The 27,904-nt window shown below is 30.8% G+C and overlaps 1 protein-coding gene across 9 annotated transcripts in view; it reads left to right on the top strand.

Moving 5' to 3' along the window:
- Positions 1 to 27,904, top strand: part of LOC145245928 (receptor expression-enhancing protein 1-like) — a 251,661-nt gene that overhangs the window by 186,175 nt on the left and 37,582 nt on the right. For 5 of the 9 annotated variants that reach the window (XR_013863049.1, XM_080107672.1, XM_080107670.1 and 2 more), the window contains exons 7-8: positions 10,737 to 10,757; positions 24,274 to 24,417. Coding sequence is in view for 7 of the 9 variants with exons in the window: in XM_080107672.1 (XP_079963798.1) it covers positions 10,737 to 10,757; positions 24,274 to 24,417 (165 nt within the window). In the remaining 2 variants the exon portion in view is untranslated. The remainder of the gene's footprint in view (positions 1 to 10,736; positions 10,758 to 24,273; positions 24,418 to 27,904) is intronic. The other 4 variants (XR_013863050.1, XM_080107673.1, XM_080107671.1 and 1 more) reach the window with 1 other exon arrangement.

Raw genomic sequence — 27,904 nt, 5'->3', positions numbered from 1 at the left:
TACCCGGCGTTGCCCGGGTGTTTGGGGGGGGGGGGGCTAAAAAAAGTAAGTATGAGGATCGAACCCGAACCGTTGAAGCAAAGTTGTGAAAAAAAAAAAAAGTGCGACGTTAACCATTGCCCCACCGCGACATGCTTACGGAAACACGTTTAAATTTATTTAATTAATTGGATTTAGCAGGTACTCGTTTTAATGAGTTAATGAGGTCAGGTTTGACTGCGGGATAGTATTTACTGCTGAACGCCCCCCCCCCCCCGAAGATGTTATAGGAAAAAGACTAACCCACATGCGGCGAGCGACAAATATTGAATATTTATCTTCCCGGAATCGAGCAAATTAAATAGACAAGCGAGCTTCATTGTTAACTGTGAGATATTACGATTTGTATGTGATATAAAAAGTTGTTAAGCGAGCGACCGCTTCTCTGAAAGAAGCCTTTTGTAGACACACAGAAAAAGTGAACACACATACATACGTACATACTATTTATAGATTAGATTTCCGTTTACTGTTCCTTTTAATTTTTGTTCTTATTACTGTTGTATCTCCATCTTTTTCTATTCCTCATCCTAACCATTAGAAAAAAAAATTATCCTTAGCAGGCATATTCATCTGAATGAATAAATTTCAAGGTTTTTTCCATTTATCCTTACATCAAAGCAGGTTCTGCTATGATATAACATATGAATTTGAAATAGCGTATATATAGTGAACTGCGAATACCCACAAATATCTTTATTTCTTAATTTGCATATTTTATAAACAGCTTCTAATAAATTAACATTCTGTAACATACAATTGTAATTTTTCATTGTCATATATAGATAGTGGCCTGACAAGATCACAGGGGAGACAACCAAAGCAGCAAAACTAAAGCTGGCCTGCCAGGACACTATATATACAAATGTGGGCAAATTTGGACATATTTTATTGGTTTGAAAATATAGGTTCCTTTTTACCAATCGTCATAAAATTTTAGCCTTATAATAGTATTATAATCTTCAATGAAATAGGGAAGGGAGAAAGAACAAAAAATTTGCTTAGTAAAACCCACCCAGGTCTAATGGCCGAAAGGATGGTATCATCATGAACGTCCCCACACCCTAAAAAGAAGGCGGTAAAACCTGGAAGGACTCGCTGTTTTCCGGTTTGTTCAGAACTGAAAACAAGTAAGCCAGTATCTAAGTGAGGAAAAAAGAAAGAAAATGGGGGATGCTAGACGTTGATCTTAGCCAAAAGATCAAGGAACTATAAAAATGTTTTTATATAGCTAAACTAGTTTTACATGAATGAAAAAAAATGATTTATTTATTGTATTATCTCTTGAAGGTGCAAGTAGTATTGGTTCTTTTGTCATAAAGACCACACTCTTCAGGAATTATATCCTTTTTTTTTTTTTTTTTTTTTTAGATGGTGGGAGTTATCTTCCCAGTTATTACATCTTCTTTTGAAGGAATGTTAACATAGTAATTGTCCTGTTTATCATGTGACCATCTTCTGAGGGACTACTTTCTCATTTTTTTTTTAGAGGGGGGGGGGGGGGCTAGTGTAGTATGTTATGTTGCCATAATACCATACTCCAAGATATTACTTTCTCATTTTATGGAATGATCTTCCCAGGCATTACCTTTGGGGGGGGGGTAGCAATATAGTATTTCATTCTTTTCATGATAGCATCCTTCCATGATTATATTCTCTATTGCGGGAGTAGTGTAGTATCTATTCTGTAATATCATCCTTCCAGGCATTACCGCCTTTTTTTTTTTTTTTTTTTTTTTTTTTTTTTTTAGGGGGTGGGGACGTTCATAATGATATCATCCGTTCGGTCATTACTTCCACCTCCTGAGAGTGAGTGTAGTTGTTTGTTCACCATGTTGTTAATCTTTACAGGCTAGCAAAATTATGCAACCAGAGAAAACATATTGCATACTAGTATTCACATAGAATAACGTATGAATTAATCAGTAAAGTTTAAAAAAAAAAATAAATAAATAAAAAGAGGAGTTGAAAGGAAACTAACTGGAAATTGAAAAAAAAAAGAAACCAAAAACAAAGTAGGAGAAAAATGTATAAATCGTTTTAGAAAAGGGAAAGAAAAAAACTGGAAACCTTTGCTTTCTCAATTTCCCTAAATACTTGAAATCCAGAGTGGAGGATTTCTTATAATCAGCAACTAGATTTGTGATATAATTGAGTTTTTCAATAGCAATATTTTTTTTTTATACTGTGTTCGTTTATTTGTTGTTCTTATTGTTGTTTCTCTCTCTTTCTATGCCCCTTTCCTTTTTCTAACCATGATAGAAAATCTAATATATAAACGACTATATGTCGGTTTATTTGTCTCTCATATTTTCAAACTATCTCATCCGAAACGCTAGGGGCTTCAAATGATTGGATTTTTACGGGCCGTTCTTTTATGGGTCTTTAGTCGGTTAAAATTGTTTTTTAAGAGGTCAGAAATGGGTCAAAATTGAAAAAAAAAAAAAATCGTTAAACATTTTGTACATTCACCTTAGTTTATTTTTAGTTTTTAATCTTTATATCATGTCACATTGATACAGTAGTAACGTCACCAGCTTTGAATGCTACAGTTTTGATTTCGATTCTAGCTGATGGCACCTAAATACTTTCTTTTTTTTTTTTTTTTTTAGTTTTAAAATCACTACTTTATATATACGAAATCTGGACAAATTAAAATATGTTTAAGCGTATTTTATGTCTGGGCAAAGCCGACACCCCCTTCCCCTAGTCTGTTATATATGATCATAATGTTCAACTAAGAATATCAATGTGCTCCATCATTTGGGTACTGATTATAAAATGTCTTAATTTATCCATGTTTATTCTGTTCTCTTGTTCTTTTATGTGTCGGCGACCCCAGTTTTACTGTTTATTATTTTTTATGCTGCAGCATTAACGCTAATCTATAGAGATTAGATTAGCTTAGATTTGATAACTTTTTTTTTTTTTTTTTTTTCAAATATTAGTCCCATTGACATCATTTGTCCACTAACTGAACAAAAGTAGATTAAGGTCAATCATTGATCTTTTTTCATTTATCATTCACTAGCTGTCCTTATTCGGGAGTTTTTTTTAACTTAAATTTTTATTTTATTCATTTTCTCTCTCTGCCCTTTTGTACTTTAAACATCATGAATATTTGATAAAGAATTTCAAACATAAAAACTTTTTCCAAAATTACCGGATATGGCATTAAATAACCCCCAAAAGTTTTAAATGCCGTTAAACAACCAAACCAAACACTGTGAATAAATATTCGAAAATATAAAGAACTGGAAGCATAAAAAGTTTTCCAAAATTACCGGATTTGGCCTTAAATAATCTGAAAAGGGTTGATTTGCTGTAAAACAAAGCAACTAAATCTTTTGTACTTTGTCTTAATCTAATATATAAAAGGCTATATGTCTGTCTGTCTTCATTTTTTTAAACTCTATCTCTTCCAAAACTAAGTCTCAGAACGGCACTAGGGGCCTCAAATCATTTGATTCTTTTATGGGTCTTTAGCCAATCAAAATAGTTTTTAAGGGGTCAAAATTGAAAAAATCGTTATATATTTTGTACATTCGTCTTTAGTTTATTTTTAATTAGTCCATATGCGTGTCACGTTGGTACAGTGGTAACGTCGCCAGCTTTAAATGATAGTTTTGTTTCCAGTTTTGATTTTAGCTGACTCAAAATACTTTTTTTACTTCTGAAATCACAACTCTATAATAACATATACAAAATCTTGACAAATTAAAATATCATATTTAAGCGTATTTAACGACCGAGCAAAGCCCCCCCCCCCCACTAGTTTCTTGTTAAAAAAAATCTATTTTACAGTAAAATTAATCGGACATCTTACAAAGTGGGTTTTTTTTTTTTTTTTAATAGAAATTATAATATGAAGAATAACTTATTTTTTTACCATTAAAAACAAATTTCAATTAATATTTACAGCGAAAACTAATATTGTGTTTTAAAAAAAAAAAAGCTCTGTCTTTTGAAAGAGTAGAAATGGCAGTACTTTTCTGTATGGAATAATGCCTCCTCCTTCCTCTTTGTGTCAGTGCAAAAAAAAAAAGAAGTGCAATCTAGAACCGGATTAAATATTTATTGATCGAAATTTAATATTTAAAATATTTGATTCATAACATTGTAAATCTAAAACAACACCTTTCTTATTTATTCATAAAGATTAACATTTAAATAATGTTGAAATTAATTTACTTTTCACTTACAATTTAGAAATAGATCAGAACTTGTTAAAAGTTGGTTTCTCTAAAGAAAGAAACGTTTAGATAAGAAATTGACCAATATTCCTAAACGAAACTATTTGTTTTATTAAAATCAAAATAATTATTGTATTAAACCACTGTAACAAATAATTAATGAAATGTCCCTTTTCAAAACCAATATGCAAATTAGTTAACCTTGCAACCAATTTTGCATTTGTATAAACACTAAATAAAAAAGATGACTCTATTGTGTAAAGTTGAATTAACTTGAAATAGGCATTTTGACTTTTTACCTTTAGTGCAAGAAATGGGTCCATGTTTTGCATATATTCATTTAGATTAAAATAAAATTTACTTCCCCACCCCTATGTATAACCATTTGTCTACACCCATGTGTCACCATTTGTCTACGACTCTTTCCTTGTATATAGTTTGCAATAAAAGTTTTTTTTCTTTTATACATATATATAAAGTAAAATCTCCCAACCCTGTACGTATGTGATCAACTTACAAGCTACATAAAAATTTGTTTCATCTATCATTTATATATTAATACTGTAGGACCTTTAACGTACCTATGTGTGTCAGTTTCCAGATAATAAATTATTTGATTGGGAGATGCTATTTATTAAAAAGGAAGATAGAAGTTGATAACATACTACAAACATTAAATTATTATATAGATATGCTAATTTAATGTTTGTAGTATGCTTTCACCTATCTTAATAAATAGGATCTCCTGATCACCAAAGATGCAATGTAAAAAAAAATTAATTTTAAAAAAAAAATGTTTCTTTTTGGGCCGTACGTGAAACTAAAATATACTTTCTCTGTATTCTGGTTAGGATGCAAGGGTAGTATCTGTTCTGTCTAAAGATAGTACAATGATATTGTGGGGGTTTCCATTTGCTTCAGGCATTCAAACAATGGAAATATGTCACAGATTCCTACTAGGAGATTGGTGATAAACCGTAATAACCAGATATATTCTGACACTACATTAACTAGATTACTTAGCTTACTAAGGGCTACAATAATATCGCAGGATCTCCATTCACACTGAATATCCGCAGAATGCCCAGTAGCAATATATTATATATGAAAGATGCCGTTGTAGAATTTCTACAGGTCCTGCTAGTATAAGTTAAATATTAGGCTGTGTTGTTAAAAATGATTTATTTTTCCATTGATTTCAGCAATTTTTTATATTTAATTCTTGTCAATATTTGTTTTAAATTAATCAAATAAAAAAGAGAAGAGTTTTTATTCTCACGGTCAAAAGTTCTAATATTGATATCCAAATATTGATATCCAAATCATTAGGGGCCCTGTCGGTGGGGCATTAGAATACGCCGACTGCCCCCCTGCAGAGGGTAAAAGTCCCTCAATGGGGGTCCTGGATATGACCTTAAATTATATCCGATGGTGAGGCCCCAGCTTGCGGGCTCTGGAGAGTGTGGAGCCACCCTTTAATTGCCATTGCTCCCAGGTCCACTCTGACCCGAAGTGGTAGTACCTTTAGGGTCCTGACTATGGGTTAAATAGAAACTAACTTGCAAAAAACAAATATATTCTATTAAAAAAAAAATTTTCTTCAAAATCACCGGATTTGGCATTAAATAACCTGAAAAGGGTTGATATGCCGTAAAACAAAAACAACCAACCAACCAAATCATTAGGTACTAATTTAATAATAAGCAATCTGTGCCTAAATTTAAATGCAGATTCCATGAACAAAGCTCTTTTCCTAGAACTGCCAGCCTGTAGAATTCTATTTTGCTGACGTGCTTTCGAGCTGACTACAACATGGTTGTCTTAGAGTTCAACCTAAGTTCTTGTTGAGCCATCCATTTTAAATAATGAATTTATACCCAATTACCACAACTGACGATTACTAGACTTGCCTCCCACTGACCACTGTACACTCATTAACTCTTATCCCTGAGTGGCCTTCGAGAAATATATATATTTGATGTTCACCGGTGAAAAAGAGGGAAAGAAAGTCTTGATTTGTTCATTTTTTACTTTCTCTTTCTCCTTCCCTGTCTTTGGTTGACCAACTTTCGACTCTAGAAAGAAACTGAGAAAAGAGCAGACAGTTTAGTTTATGCATTTGATAGCGTCATTATTTCATACCTGGCATTGTAGGTCACTTGATTAGCTTGCCATACTTAGAAGAGAGTTTGTGAGTTCAAACCTCACCTGAGGCAAAATTATTTTTACTCTGATTTTGTCCCAAAATGAATGTAGGCATTTTAAAATGGATCAGATTGCTTAGTTTTACCATTATTTTTTCTTTAATATTTGTAATTTATAGAAATTTGGACCCCAGCAACATTAGGTAATGCTGCTAATCATAACTAAAATCCTTGCTGTCCCCTTCCCTCAACTGCTATTTGTATTACCTCTACACCTAATATTAAAAATCATTTCTTGTGTATAGTTTACAGTAAATGCTTTCTTTTTTTTTTTTTTTTTTTTAAATAATTAATACAAAAGTTTTTTGTTTTTTTAAATATTTTTCATTCCTATATTAAAATAAAAACTAATTGCTGTCATTTAAATCAATAATTTATAAAACTAACTATATCTGCCTGTCTGTCTCCATATTTTCAAACTCTGTCTTTTCCAAAACTAAAAGTCACAAAGCGGTGGATTTTTTTTTTATGTATCATTCTTTTATGAGTTTTTAGCCGGTTAAAATAATTTTTAAGAGGTCAAAAGGGGTTAAGATTGAAAAAATCGTTATACATTTTGTACATTCATCTTAGTTTATTTTTAATCAGTTTATATACATAGCTGGTACAGTGGTAACGTCACCAGCTTTGAATGCTATAGTTTTTTTGGTTTTGATTCTAGCTGATGGCACCTAAATACCTATTTTTTTTTTACTTTTGAAATCATGACTCTATGATATATATCAAATCTGGACAAATTAAAATTTCATATTTAAACAGTTTTATGACCAGGAAATCCCCCCCCCCCGCTAGTACAACATAATATCTTCACATACAGTAGCTATTGTATAAACTGGGGATCCAAATACAACTACTTGAATACCTAATTTGCATTACTATTCCTCTAAACAATTCATAATAAATTTAGTGTTATTCATTTGTTATTTTAATGTCATATTGTTTCTTTATATATGCAATAGTTTCGTTGATATTAAGAAGTAATTAAAGTGAATTAATTAAATCTGACGTCTAACCCCTACTTCATGATGCGACCGGAAGTGTAAAGCATTCAAATTTCACGTAGTCAATCAAAAAGGTGACTTGCAGAAATGGCATTGCTTTTAAACCTCCCACAAAAGTCGTTTTTAATGTGGGGGGAAAAGCAGCTCCCCAAAAAAGGGGGCACTCTGGCAGTATCCAAATGAATAGTAATTGTTTCAGTATGAAGGGTTTCCCCTACATTGACCAAGAACCAATTACAGAACAGATACTATGCGGCTGGAAAGCAAGGCAATTGCATTTGCTTCAATTAGTTTCGCTTTATTTATACAAAGGCAAACACTTGATTGAAACAAGGGAATTTTTTTTAAATTCTATCGAAAAAGAGAGATGATGTCTGTTTGCGAATCTGAGATATTACAATCTAGGAAGTATGTGAAAACTTCTGGAATCTAACAGACGCGAGAACCCTGACGCAATGGACATACACAAATGCGTGCGCCTATTTTGCCTTTTATATATTAGATTATTTCAAATGTTGGTTCCAAGTAGCAAAGCAACGATAGCGAGTTGGCAAAGCCAGATAGATGTTTATAAAAGTGCCATTTAGTATCTCGCAAGATGGTTGGGTCCATGATGCACAATACGGTCAAATGCTTATTTCCTACTTAAGTTTCTCTTAGAAATGTGTTTTTCTCTTCTGTTCTTAGTTTCACTGAATCAAAACAAGTGTCTTTAGCAGAATGTTGTTGACTTAATTGCATTGTTTAGGGAGAACATCAGGAAGTTTCTGCTTATTGTTTCATATAACATTGTTGGTGCTGTTAACTTTATTGGTCACAGTAGAGTTACAAGAAAAGAAATGCTTAAAATATCTCGTTCAATCTTCACCATTATGTGTGACAGAACTGCTTATAAAGATGCTTGTCGCAGCAATGTATTCAAGAGGCAATTAATTTGTGATGTAATCCTTCCTGGCACAAGCGTATTCATGGCCAGCTGAGAGCATGAGTGGCAACCATCAAGAAAGATTCGACCAAGCTCTCAAGTTCATAGGTGGTCGATCTTCAGTGATGCAGTCACAATTGGTTAGTCATTTTGTGCAGTCTTGTTCACGACGGCCATGGATAGGTTTCCATGATTTTGAATGTGATGCAGGCCAGAAAAGAAGTAGATTTTTGCAGCAACAACAACGGTGCAACTCAACATTGTTTCCATGGTCTTCTCCTTCATCTTCTCTTGATGTGTCATCATCTCACATTAATGACTGTTGAGGGGGGGGGGGGTGCATATGGGTTCACAAAAGTAAAAAAAATTTTTAAAATGCTAAGGTCCACATCTACTTCTACTGTCAAGGCTGTGTTCATCACTTGCCGTCAGCTCGTTACGATCTGCTTCAAGCCACACTCTGCATTCGTCTGTCTCCAACTCGCAATTCCCCTCAACAAGGCTGTCGTCAACCATCGCAACTAACTTATGTCTGCTCTTTTGTCTGTCACACCTTGACTAAAAATCCTATATCAACTTCCTTTTGAGTGTCTTTGTGAACAACTTCCTACGCATTGTTCTACCGATAAACCCATTTCCCCTTTTCTTTTGTCATAGTCCTTTTCCTCTTTCTCCCCAACTTCCCAACATCTAAGGAGACGGGCGCTAATAGTATTACAGCAGTAGCAGCTTGGACGCATTAAATCTATATCCATCCAATTTTTGCATTAAACGATAAAAATGCTATTTCAAACTTAAGTGTGCTAGAGCCCCTCAGAGATATTTGGATGCATTTAAAAATGCTATTTAAAACAAAGTTTGACATAGGGCTGGAAATGCTATGAAGTCAATGCAAACATTTTTTACTTAAAATTTCATCTTGAAAATAAAGTGTTTTTGAAAATTTTTATTCATAACAGTAATGACCGTTGCTTTCTATAACTTGATTCCATCTATCAATGAGCCTATAGATGCTTCGCTTGTAAAATTCTTTGGGTTTACTTTATTTTTTTATAAACTTTATTTTTTTATAAACTTTATTTTTTTATAAACTTTATTTTTTTATAAACTTTATTTTTTTATAAACTTTATTTTTTTATAAACTTTATTTTTTTATAAACTTTATTTTTTTATAAACTTTATTTTTTTATAAACTTTATTTTTTTATAAACTTTATTTTTTTATAAACTTTATTTTTTTATAAACTTTATTTTTTTATAAACTTTATTTTTTTATAAACTTTATTTTTTTATAAACTTTATTTTTTTATAAACTTTTTAGCAGTTCATAAATATTTCATTTATTGTAATATTTTAAATATTTTAGCATTATATTTTTTAAAAATATTTTAATATTTTTTTAATTTTAATACTTTTTAAAAAAATATTTTAACATTTCATTTTTTTTTTTTTTAATATTATTTTTTTTAAATATTTAATTGTTCATTTTTAAAAAAATTCTTATATATTTGTAATTAAAATCTAAAAAACCTGCCCATTTTCTTAGCACATTCTTAGGCTTGTTTTAAGAAAAATTTAGCAGGTCTAACTCTCATATTTAAAATTTATATATATTCTAAAACTTATGCTTACTGTTTTCATGTTTTTTGTATTTTTCTTATTCTGATAATTAATTTTGATGAAAAAACAATCCATTATATTTCTGAATTTTTAAAATATTTTTTTTTATGAGTATTGATTATTTGGATTACTGTTCTCATCTTGAGTGTTATTTGCACAGTGTTTTGGCCAATCTAACCTCTAACCTTCTTTAGGTATGTCTTGTCAAACTCTTGAATCCTTTTATCGAACTTGGAGAATCTGCAGTTTTTTGAATGGAATGTTTTATTTAATCCATGGGGGTAATACGCTTCTATTCCATCAGCCATGACTGGGTAAAAGTTTTGCATAATTCACAATTGTATTCTTAGCATCGCCAGCACTAAGGATTGAACCTTCAACCGCAAAATGTTAGGTAAAATTAAGTTCTAAGTTACACTTTCGGAGGTTAAAAATTCAATTCTCAGTACAGACAATACTAAAAATACAACTGCGAATTACTGTCGACTTCTGGCTGATATAGCGAGAGCATGTTATCTGGATTAGAAAGTTCTATTTGAAATTCCATGCAGCCTCCAGAGTTTGACAAGATTCACCTGGAGAAGATTGATGGTTACATCGGCTGAAACGTTGTGTGAATAATATTCAAGACGGGAACAGTAGCCTGAATTATGGAAATACGAAAAACGTCCCATATATGAATAATTTAGAGTAAGCCCTTCCCTCTCTTTCTCGATGATTTCTAGTATTTATCATATGAATTGTTTATTTTTCAGACTCGACCAATTCTAATAGGAGTAAGTGATCACCTGCTGCTGCTGCTTTTATTATTTGCTGCAAGGTGTTCTCTGCAGTTGTATACCTTTTTAGCTCTGGCTTTCATCTTGCTCTTTCTTTCTCTCTCACTTCTAATCAGTTTTGACTTGAATATTATTTGGACAAAACTATAATCAAATTTATTTCTTTATATTGAATCCCAATTTTTGTTTTTTTTCTTTTGGATGAAGATTGATCATTTAGATTGTTCAAAGTACGATTCTTATCTTGGTTTGTTATTTTCATAGCGTTTTGGTCAATGTAATCTTTGAACTTCTTCAGATGTTTTTTTTTTTTTTAACTAGGAAATTTTGATCACATTCAGAAACTCATACGGATTTTTAAAGTCGACCCCTTAATTTAATCCCAAAATTAATTGAATGTGTATTTATCAAAGTTACATATAGGCAAGAAACACAGAAACAAGATCTTGTTTGGTAGTGTTTATTTTTTATATACTAACTAGCCTGGGTGCTCAGCGTTGGCCGAATGTTTGTGAGCGTGTGAAAAAAAAAAAAAAAAAAAAGTGATAGCAGGCAGACTTGAACCCGTACCGCAAAAGAGGAAAAGAACGTGGGAAAAAAAACCAAAAACGTGACTTCTTTGCTGTTACGGCCATCGTCAAACCGGAAATGGCAAAGGTTTAAATCAAGGCTAGTCAATCAAAAAAAAAAAGGGGGAATAACTTTCGAAAATATCGGCAAAAAAAAAAACGACCCCTCCTTGTAGAAAAGTGCTAAGTTGAGGGTAGAGGAATTAATGTTTTTAGCCAATTTTTCGATATTTGTCGTCTGAAGCTTCAAAACGATACCAATCTTGTAAAAATCCGTTGCATCTGTCGAAAGTTTTAGGCAGACATACAAGCATACATACATACATTTAAACAGACAAGTGAGATTTCTATTATAGATGACTTACCACTTATCAAGGTCCAAAGACCATTTGAGGATATGTTAGTGAGGTTATCAATTGAATTAATAAATAATACTATAAGAGAATCGCAAATGATAGGATGAAAGAGATTACTTAAAAGAACAGGAAAGCAGTCCTGTGGTATCGTGTTCAAATTTGATTAATATTGAGATTATTATTGATATTTTTTTATATAAACTTAAATAGGATAGTCTTGCTTGATTTTTATTCTTGGCTTTCAACAAGCATTTAAAAACGATCTTTTAAAACTTTTATTCGTCCAAAACTATATGTATTGCCATTAAGCGCCATATTTATTAGGGGTAACTTGGCTGAGAAGTTGAATAACAAGAGATTCTAATTACACTTAATTTTTTTGAATGTTAATACAGCCGTGAAAGCAAGAAAGAAATTCCAAAAGGTAAATAGTGCCTGATAGTGTCGAGCTTATTAGATTTGAAAATTAAAAAATAGCATCTCTTTAATGGGAAGTAAGAATATTTATTTACGAGAATGAAAACGTTTTAATAATTTGTTTTATAGGTAGTTTTTATTTTTGTAAATTATGTTTTAAGAACTTATGATTGGCTAATGAATCTAATTAAATTTTAGGCTAATTTTTATTATAAATATTTCAGAAATAGTACTTTTTAGGGTTTTTGTTTTAATTTTTATTTTAATTAGAACCTAAATAGGGAATCTTAGAAATATGGATGTGACCTTAAGACAGCTTCTCCTCTTGTACTTTGAATTATTATTAACTAAACAAAAAGTGTTTTTTGGTCACTAAATCCTTTTTATTCCAAAGATGTAATAATAAATAGTGATATTTATACCTAGAAACAAAAATAGGTTTAAGGCTCCTAAAATTTGTTCTAGAGACTTCTACCCAGTCATGGCTGATGGAGCAAGAGCGTACTGTCTCCTATGTTGAATAAAGGATTCTGTTCAAAATGGTGTGCAGATATCAGAGATTGACAGAAAGATTCTCAAGTTTGACAAGATGCACCTGAAGAAAGTTGGAGGTTACATCGACCAAAACGTAGTGAAAATAAAACACTTAAGATGAGAACATTAGTTCAAATAATATAAACAAATTATCAATCCTCATCTCAAAAGAAATTCTGAAACATAATTTTCAATTTAATAACAGTAAAATGATGCTAAATTTTTATTGATTACTTGTTCCTTATATTAATTTTTCCTAAATTTTCAAAAATCCATAATTTTCTGCCTTATCATTACATTGATAATTATCTCTAAAAAAAATATATGGATTAACAACTTTAATGAACAGTTGTTAATTTTACTCTTGTCTATACTCGCTCTTAAACGATGCACTAATATTTCCATTTTGTCATCAATACGATAATACTATTGAGTAAAAGGGCAGAATAGTTACCAGTTGAGATTGTAAACAAAAGTAACAAAATATTCAACCAATTGTACCAAACGCAGTAGAATTTAATTATCAGCCTGTATACTTTTATACTGAGACTGTTTTTAATTTTTTGTTCAAAGTTGTCATCATGAAAAATGAAAAAAAAAAAAAAAAAAAAGTAAATAAATACTGCTTCATGCTTAACTGTTTAGGGTAGGTAAACTTCATTCTTGAAAAATGGTTTTAAAAAAAAAAAGCCTTATCCTACCATTAACCTTGTCTGAGTAGCAAGCCTTCTCGGACTTAGGATTAGTGGTGCTGACTTTTTTTATTTTTTTATTTTATTTTTTTTTTTAATGTTTCAGAAATGAAGTCTCTCTCTTCTAACAGTTAAGCCAATACTTTTTTTTTCTCTTATTTGTTGTAAAGAAAGTTGTAACAAAAATAAAATGTTAAAATACGAACATTTAGAAGCAATTACAACACGTTAAAAAGATGCAGAACATTGGGTAAGTAAGTCCTACTGTGTAGTGTTTACTTTTAATTTAATTTTTTTTTTTATTTTACAATTTTTCGACTGTTAACTATTCTGCACTTTCACCTACATACTAATGAAAATAATATACTTCTAAAATTTACTTTTTTTTTCTGTCCTTTCTTTTAATTCTTTTAGGCATTTGAACTGAAGTTTTGTTTTGTAACGACTTTTTATCTTTGATTATGATTTCAAAAGTTGTTTTTATAGTTGAACTATCAATGTTGGTTCGTTATTTAGCTCTTGAAAGAAGTCAGATATGGTATTTAAATGCTAAAACCAGAGGCTGCATTTTAGACAATTTTATTTAGTTACCTGCATTTTTTATATAATTCTCTTCTCTATAATAATGACCGATGTGTATTTATTTCTATATAAACAAATATATGTAATTTCATCCTCTCATGCAAAAAGGGAATCAGTAAAACATGTGCCCTTTTCTAGTCCCTGGTCCAAATCATTTCAAGCAAGAAAGCAAATAGCAAGTCAGACAACTATCTCACATTTACCGTATTACTTGAAATGAATTTTGAAAAAAAAAAACTCCTTCACTCTATAATAAAGTCAACAACAGGTGGGGTTTTTTTTTCTAGGTCATTAGAAATATATAAAGTAAAATCAATTGCTTTATTATTTCCTTGCCATCGATTCTTGTATATCAGTTTTTATTGGGGATCGTTACAGCAAATTATAAAAACAGTTTTGGAAATGTGATTTAATTTCTTCCTAAGAATACTTTGTTTTAAAATATTTTTCAAATGGCAACCATCTTAAAAAAAAGGGGACATAATTTTGTATTAGTCTATGCAGAGTTACTTACTTTTGATTGAAACAAGATAAAATATTTGAGAGGTGCGGGGGGGGGGGGAAGCAAAAAACCGCATAATGTTAAAAAGCGATGTTAAGTAGGTTGAGCTAATATTTAATATTCTTAAAATAACCAAATAGTCATTTTCTCATTTTTATTTAGAATACTTATAATCATGTTATTGTTTTATTTTCAAATGTACCAGTGGTTATTTATAATGCTAAAGCATTATAAATAACCACTGGTACATTTGAAAATAAAAATAAGATTCTCTCAAACCTTAAGAGGGGGGGGGGTTGTCACTAAGATTCTATGGAAAACTACTGGCAGTTAGCAGCAAGAGTACAATGATAAAAAGCAGGATTGAGCACATCAAGTCAGATGCAATGATGATGAAAAAGAAGAGTACTGGAAATCCTGCTCTGACTGCAAGGAACACTACTTGCTTTTTAACAGTGAGAAATAATTTCTGTGAAAATCCCTACTGAGTAGGTAATAATAATAATGTTTATCATGGGACTTTATTGAGCCTCTACAATAAATACATGCAAAATGTGACTTCCATCTTTTTCGTGATCTTTATGAAATCATTTCTAAAGTTAGACTATAACCAAAACAAACTCTACTGAAAACAATTTTCTTCTTGAAAACGTCTTGAAATTATATCAAAATACACCAAATTTCTTAAAAACGTCTTGAAATTATATCAAAATACACCAAATTTAAATATAAAGGAAATGGGGGGGGGGTACTACCTATAAAGTATTTTTCCTGCCCATTTCCCTCAATTATTAAGCATGTTAAAATGGAACATGAAATAAACAAAGAAAAATAAATAAAATCTTCATATATAACAAGAAAAATATCAACAAAATAATGCAATATATTACAAAAAAAAAACAGGCTTGCATGTAAGTATAATAGGTACGTGGCTAGACAAATGCAATCATGTTTCGACATAGAACTTGGAATACCCTGAAGAGTTCTGTGATTGAAACTCTATTGCATTTGTGTCACATTTTACTTACTATTTGCTAGTGTTAAAGTAGTAACCAGCGATATTATTCAAAACCAGTGCTCAACCCATAGGGGTTAGGTATTAAAATGGGTTGATATTCTGTAAAACGAAACAATCAAACCAGACAGCATGAATAAATATTTGGAGATATGAAGAATTTGAAGCATAAAATTTTTTACCAAAATGAATGACTGAATTCAGCATTAAATAACTCGAAAACAGTTGATATGCTGTAAAATAAAACAACCAACCAATTCAATTACATAAGTATGACATTAAATAATTCTGTACTTTATTTTCGTACAAAATATCTAACGTATAAATTTATCTTGTTAGATTTGAATAGCATATATGCTAACATATCAATTTTTGATTCTGACTAGCCAGTTTTCATTTGTTATTGGCATTATAACACACTGTGCTTCAATAGATTTTTAAAAGTTATATAGTCCCGCCTGAAGAACTCTTATGGAAACCATTTTCAATTATGAAAAAAATTTAAATCAACAAGGGGAATAACTCACATTGAATAATTATCTCCCTTACAACTCAAATTTCATTTCCTTTTCTGTGCAAGTTTTTAAAATGCGCAAAAAAAAAAAAAAATAAATAAATAAAACGACTTCAATGCACCACTTAGGTATTTTGTATTCAGTTCATCATTCCGGCAGTGGCAGTTGAGACTTCTGTAGTTGTTGGCCGTTGTTCAGTTGTGTTCTTTCAGAATATTGGTAAGATTAAATTTCAGTTAAAACAAGCCTCATGGAATGCAGTTGCTCTTGCATCATCTCTCACTTGCAGCTGGCAAGGGATAGCCTCCCATGAACTCTCATCAGAAACCTATTTACTTGTCTCCTCATGATAATAGTTGGACTTGGGGTTGGTATTTAATGTGGTAAAAATTTACTTCTAAAAAAAAAAATAGCAAAAAAAAAAAAAAAACATGTCTAAGTCTAGAAGTAATTTTGCTTTTATTGACTGAGGAGAGGAACAGTGAAGTGTAGTATCAGAACAGATATTCCACTTTGATCCTAGCCAAAAAACCATTTAAAAAAAAAAAAAAAAACTATTTTTCAATAAGAAAATGTTAAACATTAAAAATTTGATAATTTTTTTCAGACATTCATATTTCTTATTTCAACATTAATGATTATTCTGTATCATTTTTTATTTCTAACTCAACCTGCATCTTTTATATGACAGGGGAATTTGAGAAAATTTAATGTATTACATTGATTTAGGTAATACTTCACTTTTGCCCAAAAGTTTTAAGGCTAGAACTTAATAATTGACATTTAGAAGGATTTCTTTCATTAACAGAGGACAGAAAAGATGAAGTATAGTATCAGAACAGATACTACACTTTGTTTCTAACAAAAAGGTTAACGCAGTTCTTTGTTAAATTATTATTTAGATTGGTGTTACAGAGTTATTTCTCTGTATAATTTAGAAATTACTTATACCACAATGACAAAACAAACTAACAACCTTAAGAAAATGTAACAATTTAAAACTTGTATAAATAATTCAATGCACAAAGCAGGATGCCTATGCACAATTCAACCAATAATTAGCTGTGCCAAACTCATCGATAATGTTTTATGATATTATTATTACTGTCAGAATGTAAACATCTAAGACATGCAAAATTATTCACGCAATTAAAATCCACGCTTAGTTATCAAGCATTTCCGTATATGCTCTAACACAACCAATAATCTCACATCAAGAAAAGAAAAAAAAAGAAAGAAAAATTACTAACAACTGTAAAAAAATGTTTATACGTCCTACTCCCATAAAAGTTAATTAAAAAACAAAAACAACTTTTAAATTTTATCTTTCACTGAAAGAGCAACAAAACTATTTCTTGTTTCAGAAACTTAAATGAAGGAAAATTTGGACTAAAAACCATCCTTGTATAGGATATATTACTTACTTTCAAATCTCTTACACAAACTGAGGCAATATTGAACTCTTTTCTACTTTTTTTTTAATCTGTTACACTTTAAACCAAACTATTTTGTACTATATAACTAAGTTTGTTTTTTTCTTTTAATCCTTTTGTTTGAATGAATTATTTGTTGATCTTTGTCTCTTGAAGCATTGTTTTATTAATTTTTATTAACGTTTAAGTTGGGATTGTTTTGTTTTTTTTGCTTTATTTTTATGTGTTTGCGGTTCATAAAACCATGTCCAAATTAAGGTGCAACTAGATCAGTAGATAATAACAATTAAAGATAGGCGAAATTTTGTGAGCTATCTTTCTCTTTCATCCATGGGTAATTTGTATAGTAGCTATGTCAGAAGCATGTTATATGGCAGTGGATGCAGGGCCTACATCCAGTCCTCTTTCACTCGTCTGCAGCACAATGATAAATTCATGATTAGATAGATCTGTAGCATGAAATCTGACCAAACCCATTAAGTTAGAGGAGATGTAATGAATGTGAATACATCCGGGTTCCTCCACACATTGGCTGATGTAAGCCATTAATACGAATGTGTATAGCAGACTGGAGAATGACAAAACATAGAAGTTTAAGGATATCATAAGCTATAAATTGTAATTTATTGTAAGCTATACACCCGTTCATTGTAAGCTATACACCCTATAAGGCGATTTACTAGCTTGTATTACTTGATTATAATAGCCAAGACCAGTCAGCTATTTCAAACAAATGTTTTTTGGGACATATCATCAGTTTTACAGTAGAACCTTGGGATATGGCATTATAAATTAGTAACAAAATACAGTGCAGTATATAATACATATGTATATAATCAAATAACATAAATAAGACCGTAACCAGGGCCCAGAAAAACATTGTATTCCACATCGTAACCTGAAAAAAAGTATCCTAGGGCCACCGTATCCCGGGGTTCTACTGTATTTGAAAGCACTAAATTTGTTCAACATAGAGCTTACACTGGTATTGTGACATGAAGTGTTCATTCTTCTGCAAAAACATGGAAGTCTGGAATTGCAAATAGTTTGACTGGTCAAGGAAAACTGGGGAGCAGGTGATTAAACAAGACTGTATAGGGTTGAATTTGGTGACAGTTGACTCGTTGAACTCTTAGAACTGGAGAGTAAACTTGCAAAATATCAAAAAGTGATGTTAAATGAGTAGCAGCAGGAGAAAAAGACGTCTTTTCTTGATCGATATGCCTAAATAATAGGATAGTATTCTTTCTCCTCTTAATATCTTGATATAAAATCAATCTCTCAAATTATCTTTTAAGCTCTGAGAAACCCAAATGTTTATCTAGTTGAATATATTACATTAATTTATTGAGCATTGACATATTGCTACTGACTTTGTGGTTACCTGAAGCATCACATGAGGTACTTAGATAAAAATTAAAAATAAAGGTGGAATTAAACAGTTTGAGTAGTAAGGTGTTGGGAAGGGTGAAGGTCCTGTCAGAGCAAAAGTAAATGAACGGTAATAATAGCATTAATTACTTATTTGCAGAAATCTAGGCTGTATTTAGATACTAGCTTTCTATTATATGTGCAATATTTCAAAAGACTTGTATTATTGCATCAAATGACAGTGAACCATTTTTGATGTGAGGAAAAAAATTGCATTTGAATAAATGCACAAGTTTTATTTTGGAAATGAGGCTTCATAATTTGTGCATTCACTTTTTTTCCGAACTGTTATTCTCATTTTCATAGTTGTTTTATCACCATGTTTCGGCCAACTCATCCTCTGGCCTTCTTTAGGTGATTAACTGTGATGGGATAGGAATGCTGAGTTTTGTAACTTATTCCCAGTAATTACTGCCTTCCATAGTTGTTGTCCTACCACGTTTTGGCCAACTAATCCTCTTGTCTGTTTGGGTAGAATTGAAACCGATATCTTCAGACAATGCTAACCTGGAATCGTAGAATCTCTATCTTCTGCGCTACAGGCCCCCAAAAAAGACAGTAATTATTACTGGGAACAAGTTACAAGACTCCGCATTACTATCCCATCGTGGTTAATCACCTGAAGATGGCCAGAGGATGACTTATTTGTATGTCTAACTATCTTTTTTTAAAGTATTTCATAATAAATTAATTTGTATTTATGTGTGATTTCATTGTCTTATTCTCACACATATATATGTAATATGGAATAATCATGTTGACACAATTTTTCATTAGATCACCAAAGTTAAGCAACATTGAGTCTGGCTACTACCAGAAGGTGACCATTTAGGAACACCGGGTTCTATAGATTGGAGGACATTGACACTTCCAGAAGCTCCTACATCCCACCTGGTCTCCAGCTATCTCAACCCTGACCTGCCACTGGATCAGACTGGTTGGGATGCTAGAGTGGAGCTGGTTTTGCGCAAACCAGCTTCACTTTAAACAAACTTTAATCAAGTGTTATCCATCACCCCTAAAATCATGTTTATGCAATAACTTGATTGATATTGACAATGAGAAATCCTTCTAGACTGAGACAATTTTAATTTTTGTTCCTATCCAGAGTGCTCCTTTTTTGGGGACCTGGATTTTCCCCACATTAAAAGCCAACTTTGTGTCTAACTCTGCCCTCGATGCAAGCAAATAGGAATAATTAAAGTTTAATAAGAAAGATAATTTACTAAAACTGTTCTTAAAATATTATGTTCATTAATTTTCAAGTTAATTTAAATAAAAGCTATTAGTTCTTAAAATTACCCTAGATTTATATTGGAGATATGCAATGTAAGTTTATAAATTTAAAAAGAATATTTAGAGCTACACTAACAACTGTTGGATGTCAGGTAGTTTCTTTGTTTGTAAAGTCATATAATGAAAATTAGAAACAATTCAGCAATGTTTTACTAGGAAATAGATGATAGGTTGCACCTTTTTCGTTGTTTGTTTGTTTTTTTTTTTTGTTTTTTTATCTTGTCACCCCAACTTAGTAAGCTTAAAGAAAAGCATGCAGTTTTGTTATAACTTACCATTGACATGTTTTTTACAGGAATATTAACTATACAATACTTTCTTTGGAACTGTTAAATTTTGTAGGCACCATTAAGGTTACTTTCACCAGATTACTTTAACGTCATTAGCTTAACAAAATCTTTTGGGTTCATACATCTAAAGGGTTGTCATGAGCACCCATCCTCTTACATTGTCCGCAGACATTGAGTTCTGTATTGCATGATTTCATTTTTGAAAAAAAACGTTTTTTTATTATTTTTAAATATATACTTACATTGACGTTAACTGAATGGGTTCTTTTTTAATTCTGTTTTTGTAGGCTTGTATTATGATATAATGCGTTTTAACATTGAAGCTGTTCATTTTATTATGTTTTTAGTTTAAGTGTGTGAAGTTTCCATCACTTTTCATTGATAAACATTGAAAAAAAAATTTTATTACTTGCAAATTACATTATGAAATTACCGCTTGCTTTTAAAGTTGTTGATTATGCATTTTCTTTTTATTCTTCTGAATACTGTCAATTAAGTGCCAGATTTTCAGATTATAAAAAGTTTTTTTTGAAAAACTTAGCCATTTAATAGTAAAGGGCTTATCCACATTAATCTTTATATATAAAAGAAAGCCAGTTTTTATCTATATTTTTTATTAATAATTTAACTACAAGGTGTATAATTAAATCTATTCTCAGTCATATATATGGCATTTATTCTTCTGTATTAAAAACTAAAAATTGTATTTCTGATTGAGTTTAATATTTAATCCTGATTAATATTCTATTTTTGATTTGTCATAATGGAAAGTGGAAGAGCTTTTAGCCTCACACTCAATCTTCCTACTATCACCTATATAACACTGATATAAAATTTAATAGCAGGCAATATTTCTAGATTTTGTATTTCAAGCATTTTCATTCCTATTACTTCTTTTTCCCCTTTTTTTTAATACGTTTGTGACTCTCATTAAAGAGAAGAAAGAACCGTAGACAAAACAGCATAAGCTGCCTGTTCTGATTTATATAGTTAACAGCATTACCATTTTCTAATAGCTCCAGTGGCTCAATCAGTTACCATGCCATACTTATAGGCATAAATTGAGTTTGAACATAGCTCAAAGCATAACTATTAAGACCGAAAACAAACTTGAACCTTTACAATTACAATATTAAACAGATTGTTTAGCTTTTCTTTTAGTTCAAGCAGGCAACATTAGAGAGCTCTACTAGATTAACATAAAGTGAATTTTCTTTAACCATTATCCAAACAACGTTGCTTCATTACAGGGATTAATTACCGGATCTGTGATTAATCCTAATTTTTTATAACCCTATGCCTTCTATCTTTGCAAACCATAAAATGAAAATATGCAAAAGGGATCCTATTATCTCGGCAAATGAAACCTCTCCATCTAAGCTATTTATTTATTTTATTTTATTTTTTTATTTTTTGGGCAAATTTTACAATTTGAAAATGTTGTACTTAATCGATTGTATTTGTGACTGCAGAAGCAAATCTGCCTAAAATTACATTAAAAATATATAAGAATAATCATGTTGACACACGTTCTCATTGAATCCTCAAAGTGATCTAATGTTAGGTGATTTTGATCCTGGTTCATACTAGATGAGTGACCATTTGGAAATACCAGGCAATGTAGGTGGGAAGACTATAAAGACATTCCTGCGGAAACTAATTTTGTAAAAGAAAATTGATTGCAGACACATTACTGCAAAATAGATTATCGTTTATGCAATGCCTTCTCTTACCAATACGAGAAATGTAAAGTTGTAGTGCACATGATTTAGATGAGAAATAGTTTTACTAGTATAACTGTTTCTTGTTTTTCTCTTTTTTTTTATAGCAATTTTCAGAATGGTACTTAGCAAGCAGATTTTTAAAAAGCTAGCCATCAGATGATTCTAAAAAAATGTTTAAAAATTTTTTAATCTGAAAACCATTTTTTTTATTATTTCATTAAATAAACTTATTTTTTAAATTTAATTTAATATAAACTTTAAGAGAAAGAAAAATTTTATTAAGAAATAATTTTGTTTAATTTAAAAAAATATGTTTTCAATTGAAAATTAATTAATTTTTTTTTTTTTTTTTAAATAAAAATTTCATATTTTATTTAAATAAAAAAAATGTTTATTTTTTTAATTTTTTATTTCTTTTCTTTTTATTTTTAAATAACCGAAGAATAATGGCTATTTTATTACAAAACAAAAACATACTGATTAACGAAAGTTCATTGTCTTCTAAAAAAACAGTTGAACTATTGTTTATGGTGACCATAAAGAAATGAAGAACAAAAATAGCAAAGACTTTAAGAGAAAAATCAGTCTCTTTTCAGCGGTTAGAATGCATCGCTCTTTTATTATTTGTTGAAAAGAGCTTAGGAATCTTCATTTAAAATCACTACCTTTGTTTTCACTCATAGGTTTTGCTGAGAATGGCAAGTGGAGTAATATTTTGTTGTTTTGTAATTTACACATCTTTTTGCATTGTTTATTCTTGTTTGTTTTGTATACTTGTTTGTTTACTTTCAGTGCGCTTTTTTGTTCAGGCTTCTTTCTTAATGAACAGACCTTTATGATAGTGCATGTGATGCGCATATATTGTATGAAAAGCTAAAACTGCCAAGCACATTTTTGTTTATTGTTGATAAAGAATTTGATAAATTTATTTTATTTTATTCTAAAGAAAAATTTATTGAAATTTAACTTTTGATTACAGTTAAAATTATATTCACTAAAAGTAAAAAAACAAATAAGGGCAAATACTACTAATCAAAATGTTCATTGGAAATAATGTTTCAGAAATGTAACAAAATAATAAACATTAAATAATAGTTAACTAAAAAAAATTAGGAAACATGGAGAGGCAAATAGTGATTAATGTTTTTCTTTTTTTTTTTACATTTTCACCCCAAACAAGACACATTCTGACTTTGATGTCAGAGACCTAAGTTGCAGGGGTACTATGTAGGGAGTTTAGCAGCAAGATGTCTGTTCACATTACACTTTAACTTCTGGATGTCAGTATAGTTGGGAAAGCAGGAAACTGGAAGAGAATTCCAAAGTCTAGCAGTTCTGGGGAAGAAGCTATTAGAGTAGAAGGTCTTCTTACATCTAGGGATCTCTACTGTATAGGGGGTGAAATTTTGTTGTTTGTCGGGGGAGGGGGTATTTTTGTCAAGGGGGTAATAAGCCAGATCAATTCTTGTTGGCCCCTTGTGTAGCATGTCATTAACGGTTCTATATGGTGGAGGAAATTGCATGTGACAGGGCTTATTGCTCCACTCCTCTCCATGGCAATTGGTTGAAATACAAATCTCCTGAAGATCAGCATATTTTGATTGTTTGCTGTTCTCTGCTACCGCAACTGCATATCCAGGGTTTGTTGCTAATTCTGTCAGTGACAAGGATGCAAAAGTGTTGATACAAGTCACATCCCATATAAGTGGCTTGCCATTTACAAAGGGAAATGTCATCAGGTTGTTTGCTATCCAAATCCAGTGATGTCTAGAGCCTGAAAAAGACTTTTATTGAATACTACTCTGTGCTGTGTTAAATTATCTTGAATTTTTTTTTCTAAATGTTGGTAACTTTTTAAATGTATTCTGTGTATGTGTGTAACTATTCATCAGTATTGAAAAGTTGGTTGGAAAAGCAAATCAACTTATTTAAAGAAAACAACTTATTCTAAGTTCAGACTCCTGAAAAAAATATCTTGTTGAAAGAGAATTAGCTGAAAAACCTAAACTCCAACTCTGTTTTAAAACATCTGATCCTTATTCCCTACCTCTGCTATTCATTATTTATGATTTTTTTTTGTTTTTAATCTTGTGGATTTTTTTATCAAACAAGTTTAATTTCATTTGTCTGCTTTTTTTGTTTTTGTTTTTTTAACAGATAATCGATTACTAGAAGACAACAAAGAATTAGAACGTCGTAAAAAGGACAATGATCCACTTTATATACCAGAAGACAAGGAAGAGCTGATAAACACCAGACAAGTTTATACCACAAACCCTGCTTCCAGTAGACCCAGAACAGGTAAGAAGAGTTTTACTTATATTTCCTTTTTTTTCATCTTAGTGCTTGCATGAATTTTGAATCGTAAAATAAAAAAAAATGAATGATTTTAAAAAAGGATTCTTAATTCTTATATATTCTTAGATTTTCTTTTGAAATGTAAAATTAATTCTAAGATATACACTGTTTATTGTAGCACTGAGTTGAACCATATCAAAGATTAAAATAAATAGTACTTAATGTCTCCTTGCTAAGCATTCAACATTATAAAGTAAAGATCAAGAGTAAGTAGAGCAATCCAGTGAAAAAAAGTGGCAGTCTCCCCTACATCTTGATATAATAGACAACAAAACAAGAGCCTTTGGGTCGTCTCAACTATGAAATTAATTAAAAAATAAAAAATATTGTTCTGACTGCAAGTACATATACACAGATGGATCTAAGGATGGAAACATAGTGGCAGCAAAGAATATATGGAAATTGTCAAGCACTGCATCAATTTGTCTTGATTTGGCATCTGACATTATTAAAAAGTGCATGTCAAGCAAATTCATGGTCTCTAAAGACTAAAGATGTTCACTTTGAACAAAAACAATAAATCTGTTAATTATTTCATGTTACAATGGAATCAATCGCCTCTGCAATATGAAAACGATCATCTTCTGTTGGCTACCAAGTTGTAATTGTTGAAAGTAAATGTTGTGTATTGAAGGGGACAGCTCTTGGTAATTAGGGTCGAAGATAATTATTATTGAAGGAGAATACTGGAATCGAACTCGGTGATCAAAAGTTAAAAATGAATACATATTGCTGTTTAGATGTGATTCTAGGAATGTAGAGAATTGTCTCTTATATTAGAAATAATTATGCAACAAGTTAAGTCAGAGGGGGTAGAATGGGACAATGAGAATTAAATGTCTTTGTGTTGCCAGAACACGTGTTGGAAGCAGATGCAATATCCACATGAAAAAACATTCACATGTTTGGCCACGTTCTGACATCACAAAGAAATATAGATTCAATGTATACAGTTAAATTAGGGTTCAAAATCAGTTAGGGTTGAGAGTTTGAGTTAGGCAGGAGAGTTAGTAGTTGAGAGAGGAGAGAGTTAGCCTAAGCCCCTTTCGAAAGCGAGGCAGAATGGGAGGACGAAATTTAAAAATTTAATGTGGCATTGGATTCTGATCATTCTCATCACCAGCTGGAAAGAAATGTTTTTGTGTTGTTTGTAAGCCTTTGTCTTCAATTCAACAAGGTAATGTGTTTTTGTCTTCGTCTTGTATAATGAACTTTACAAGAACCCCCTTCCAAGGTGTTGTCTATATCCCTCTCATCAATAACGTATCTCTCCTCTGTGTTTTAAATATAACTGTCCATTTCACGTCTCTTCACTTATATAAGCCTCCTATTATAAATATGAACTCCCTAAGTAATGGTGTCGTTCTTGTAGTTGTTGCCGTATACACGGTTATAAATGACGTCTTGTCCTCTGTTATATACACACACCCTACACAACATAAAGAGCATATAAAGCTGTGAAATAATTACCATATAGTACTAAAACAAGCACTAAAATTACATATGCAGATCTAAAACCAACAATTAAAAAAAATTCATAGCAAATAAAAGTTCAAATATCTACTTACGTAAAATATATATAACAAACAAATGACAAAAGTCTACATTCCATATTTCATAATGTTGATCATCTTACAATTTATTCCTTCAATTACATTGACATTTACAATTCTTTACTGACTGTTTCGTAGTGCTATATCATGGTGTGATAAAAGGTAATTGTAACTTCCAATTTTTGGATTTTGTAATCATGGTCAAATGCATTTTATTTTCTTTTGATAGATTGCTATTTCTTCTGATAAGTTAAGGGCAAAATAGATTCATTGATTGATGCAATAATTAAATTAATGATTTAGCGCCATGAAACAGTCACTGTCAAGAATTGTAAATGTCAATGTAAGTAAAGGACTAAATTGTCAGATGGTCAACATCATGACATTTGGAATATAGACATTTGTCATTTGTTTGTTATATGCTCTGTAATTACATTGAGCTTATTAAATTAAGGATTAGTATATAAAAAAGTGAAATCTGATTGGAAAAACAAAAAATTATATTTTCGCAGAAGCATATCTATAATATAAAGCTGAACGTCTGGGGTCACGAATAGGCTCCTATATGGTTGACTATTATAGAAAACTCATCACATATAATGATAGAAGATGTATCGAGACACAGGAATGGGTATGTTTGATCTGGCATAATGATTCATTAAAATTGTGCGGTCTGCGTACGCGCCTGGTCCACAAAGTATGGAAATAAAAAAAATTTAAAAAAAAACGTTTACAAGTGTTTTGGTATAGATGTACATAATAATACTTTGATAAGTGTGTTTTAACTGGCCTCCATAGAATGGAAATAGGCACAAACTTTAATAAAAACTTTTCATATCTATCTGCGTAAGTATACTTTGATAATTATATTTCAGTTTGAAGAAATATGGTATAAAATTATGGTGTGTTCATTCGCACCTGACCTCTATAGAATGGAAATATGTCACAAAGTTTAAGAATATTTTTTAATATAGATCCACAGAATATTGTGATAAGTGTTTCAATGTGAACAGGTATGGTATAATAAATTATGGGGTTTATCTATTTTCTTTTTACTTTCATCATATTTTGCTTTGGTTTTGATACCCCCAAATTCGAAGTTATCTCTTTTCATAACCTATCATACTTTCATAAATCAGAATCCATTTTGTGTAGGCTGTTTTTGAACCCAGTCAATGACGGGTACTTTTGCTAGTATATATATGTGTATATATACATATGTACATATGTGTATATATACACAAATGCATGTATATATGTGTATATACACACACACACACACACATATATACACACACACACACACACACACACTTCATCTGAATTCTATAAATTATTCCTCTACAAAGAATACTAACAAAATCAGATCTTTCCTTCAAATAGAATGATTACAAAGAATTATTGTGCTGCTTTTTATTTTTGATCGGCATTAAATGACCTACTGAGGTTTTTACATGATGCAGAACAAACCAAACCAGTTTAGAAAGGAAAAAAATTTCAACATAAAAGAAATGTTTGTTTTTGTTTTTGTTTTTTTATCTGTGTGTGTGTATATATATATATATATATATATATATATATACTAGCATTTCGGCCCGGCAAATTACCGTTTTTTTTTTTTTTTTTTTTTTTTTTTTTTTTTTGCTGAGCAAAATAAACGGTAATTTTTTTTTAACTTTGACCCCTATTATGACCCCTTAATATTGTTTTGGGCTCAAATCAAGTTATTAAATTAGATCCATGTCCAAGGAACCAATATCTAAAATGTCAAGTGTTTAGACCCAAAATAGTCGGAGGAGTTTGGTAGAGTTCTCAAAGGTCAAATCGTTGAATTTTGACCCCTTAACAGGGAAATTTCTGGCCGAAACCCGATCACA

Source organism: Euprymna scolopes, chromosome 23 (assembly GCF_053919585.1).
Source record: "Euprymna scolopes isolate OS-2025 chromosome 23, ASM5391958v1, whole genome shotgun sequence".
Classification (NCBI taxonomy): domain Eukaryota; kingdom Metazoa; phylum Mollusca; class Cephalopoda; order Sepiida; family Sepiolidae; genus Euprymna; species Euprymna scolopes.
Note: the sequence above shows the minus strand (reverse complement) of the source record. Positions and strands in the feature narration are given on the sequence as shown.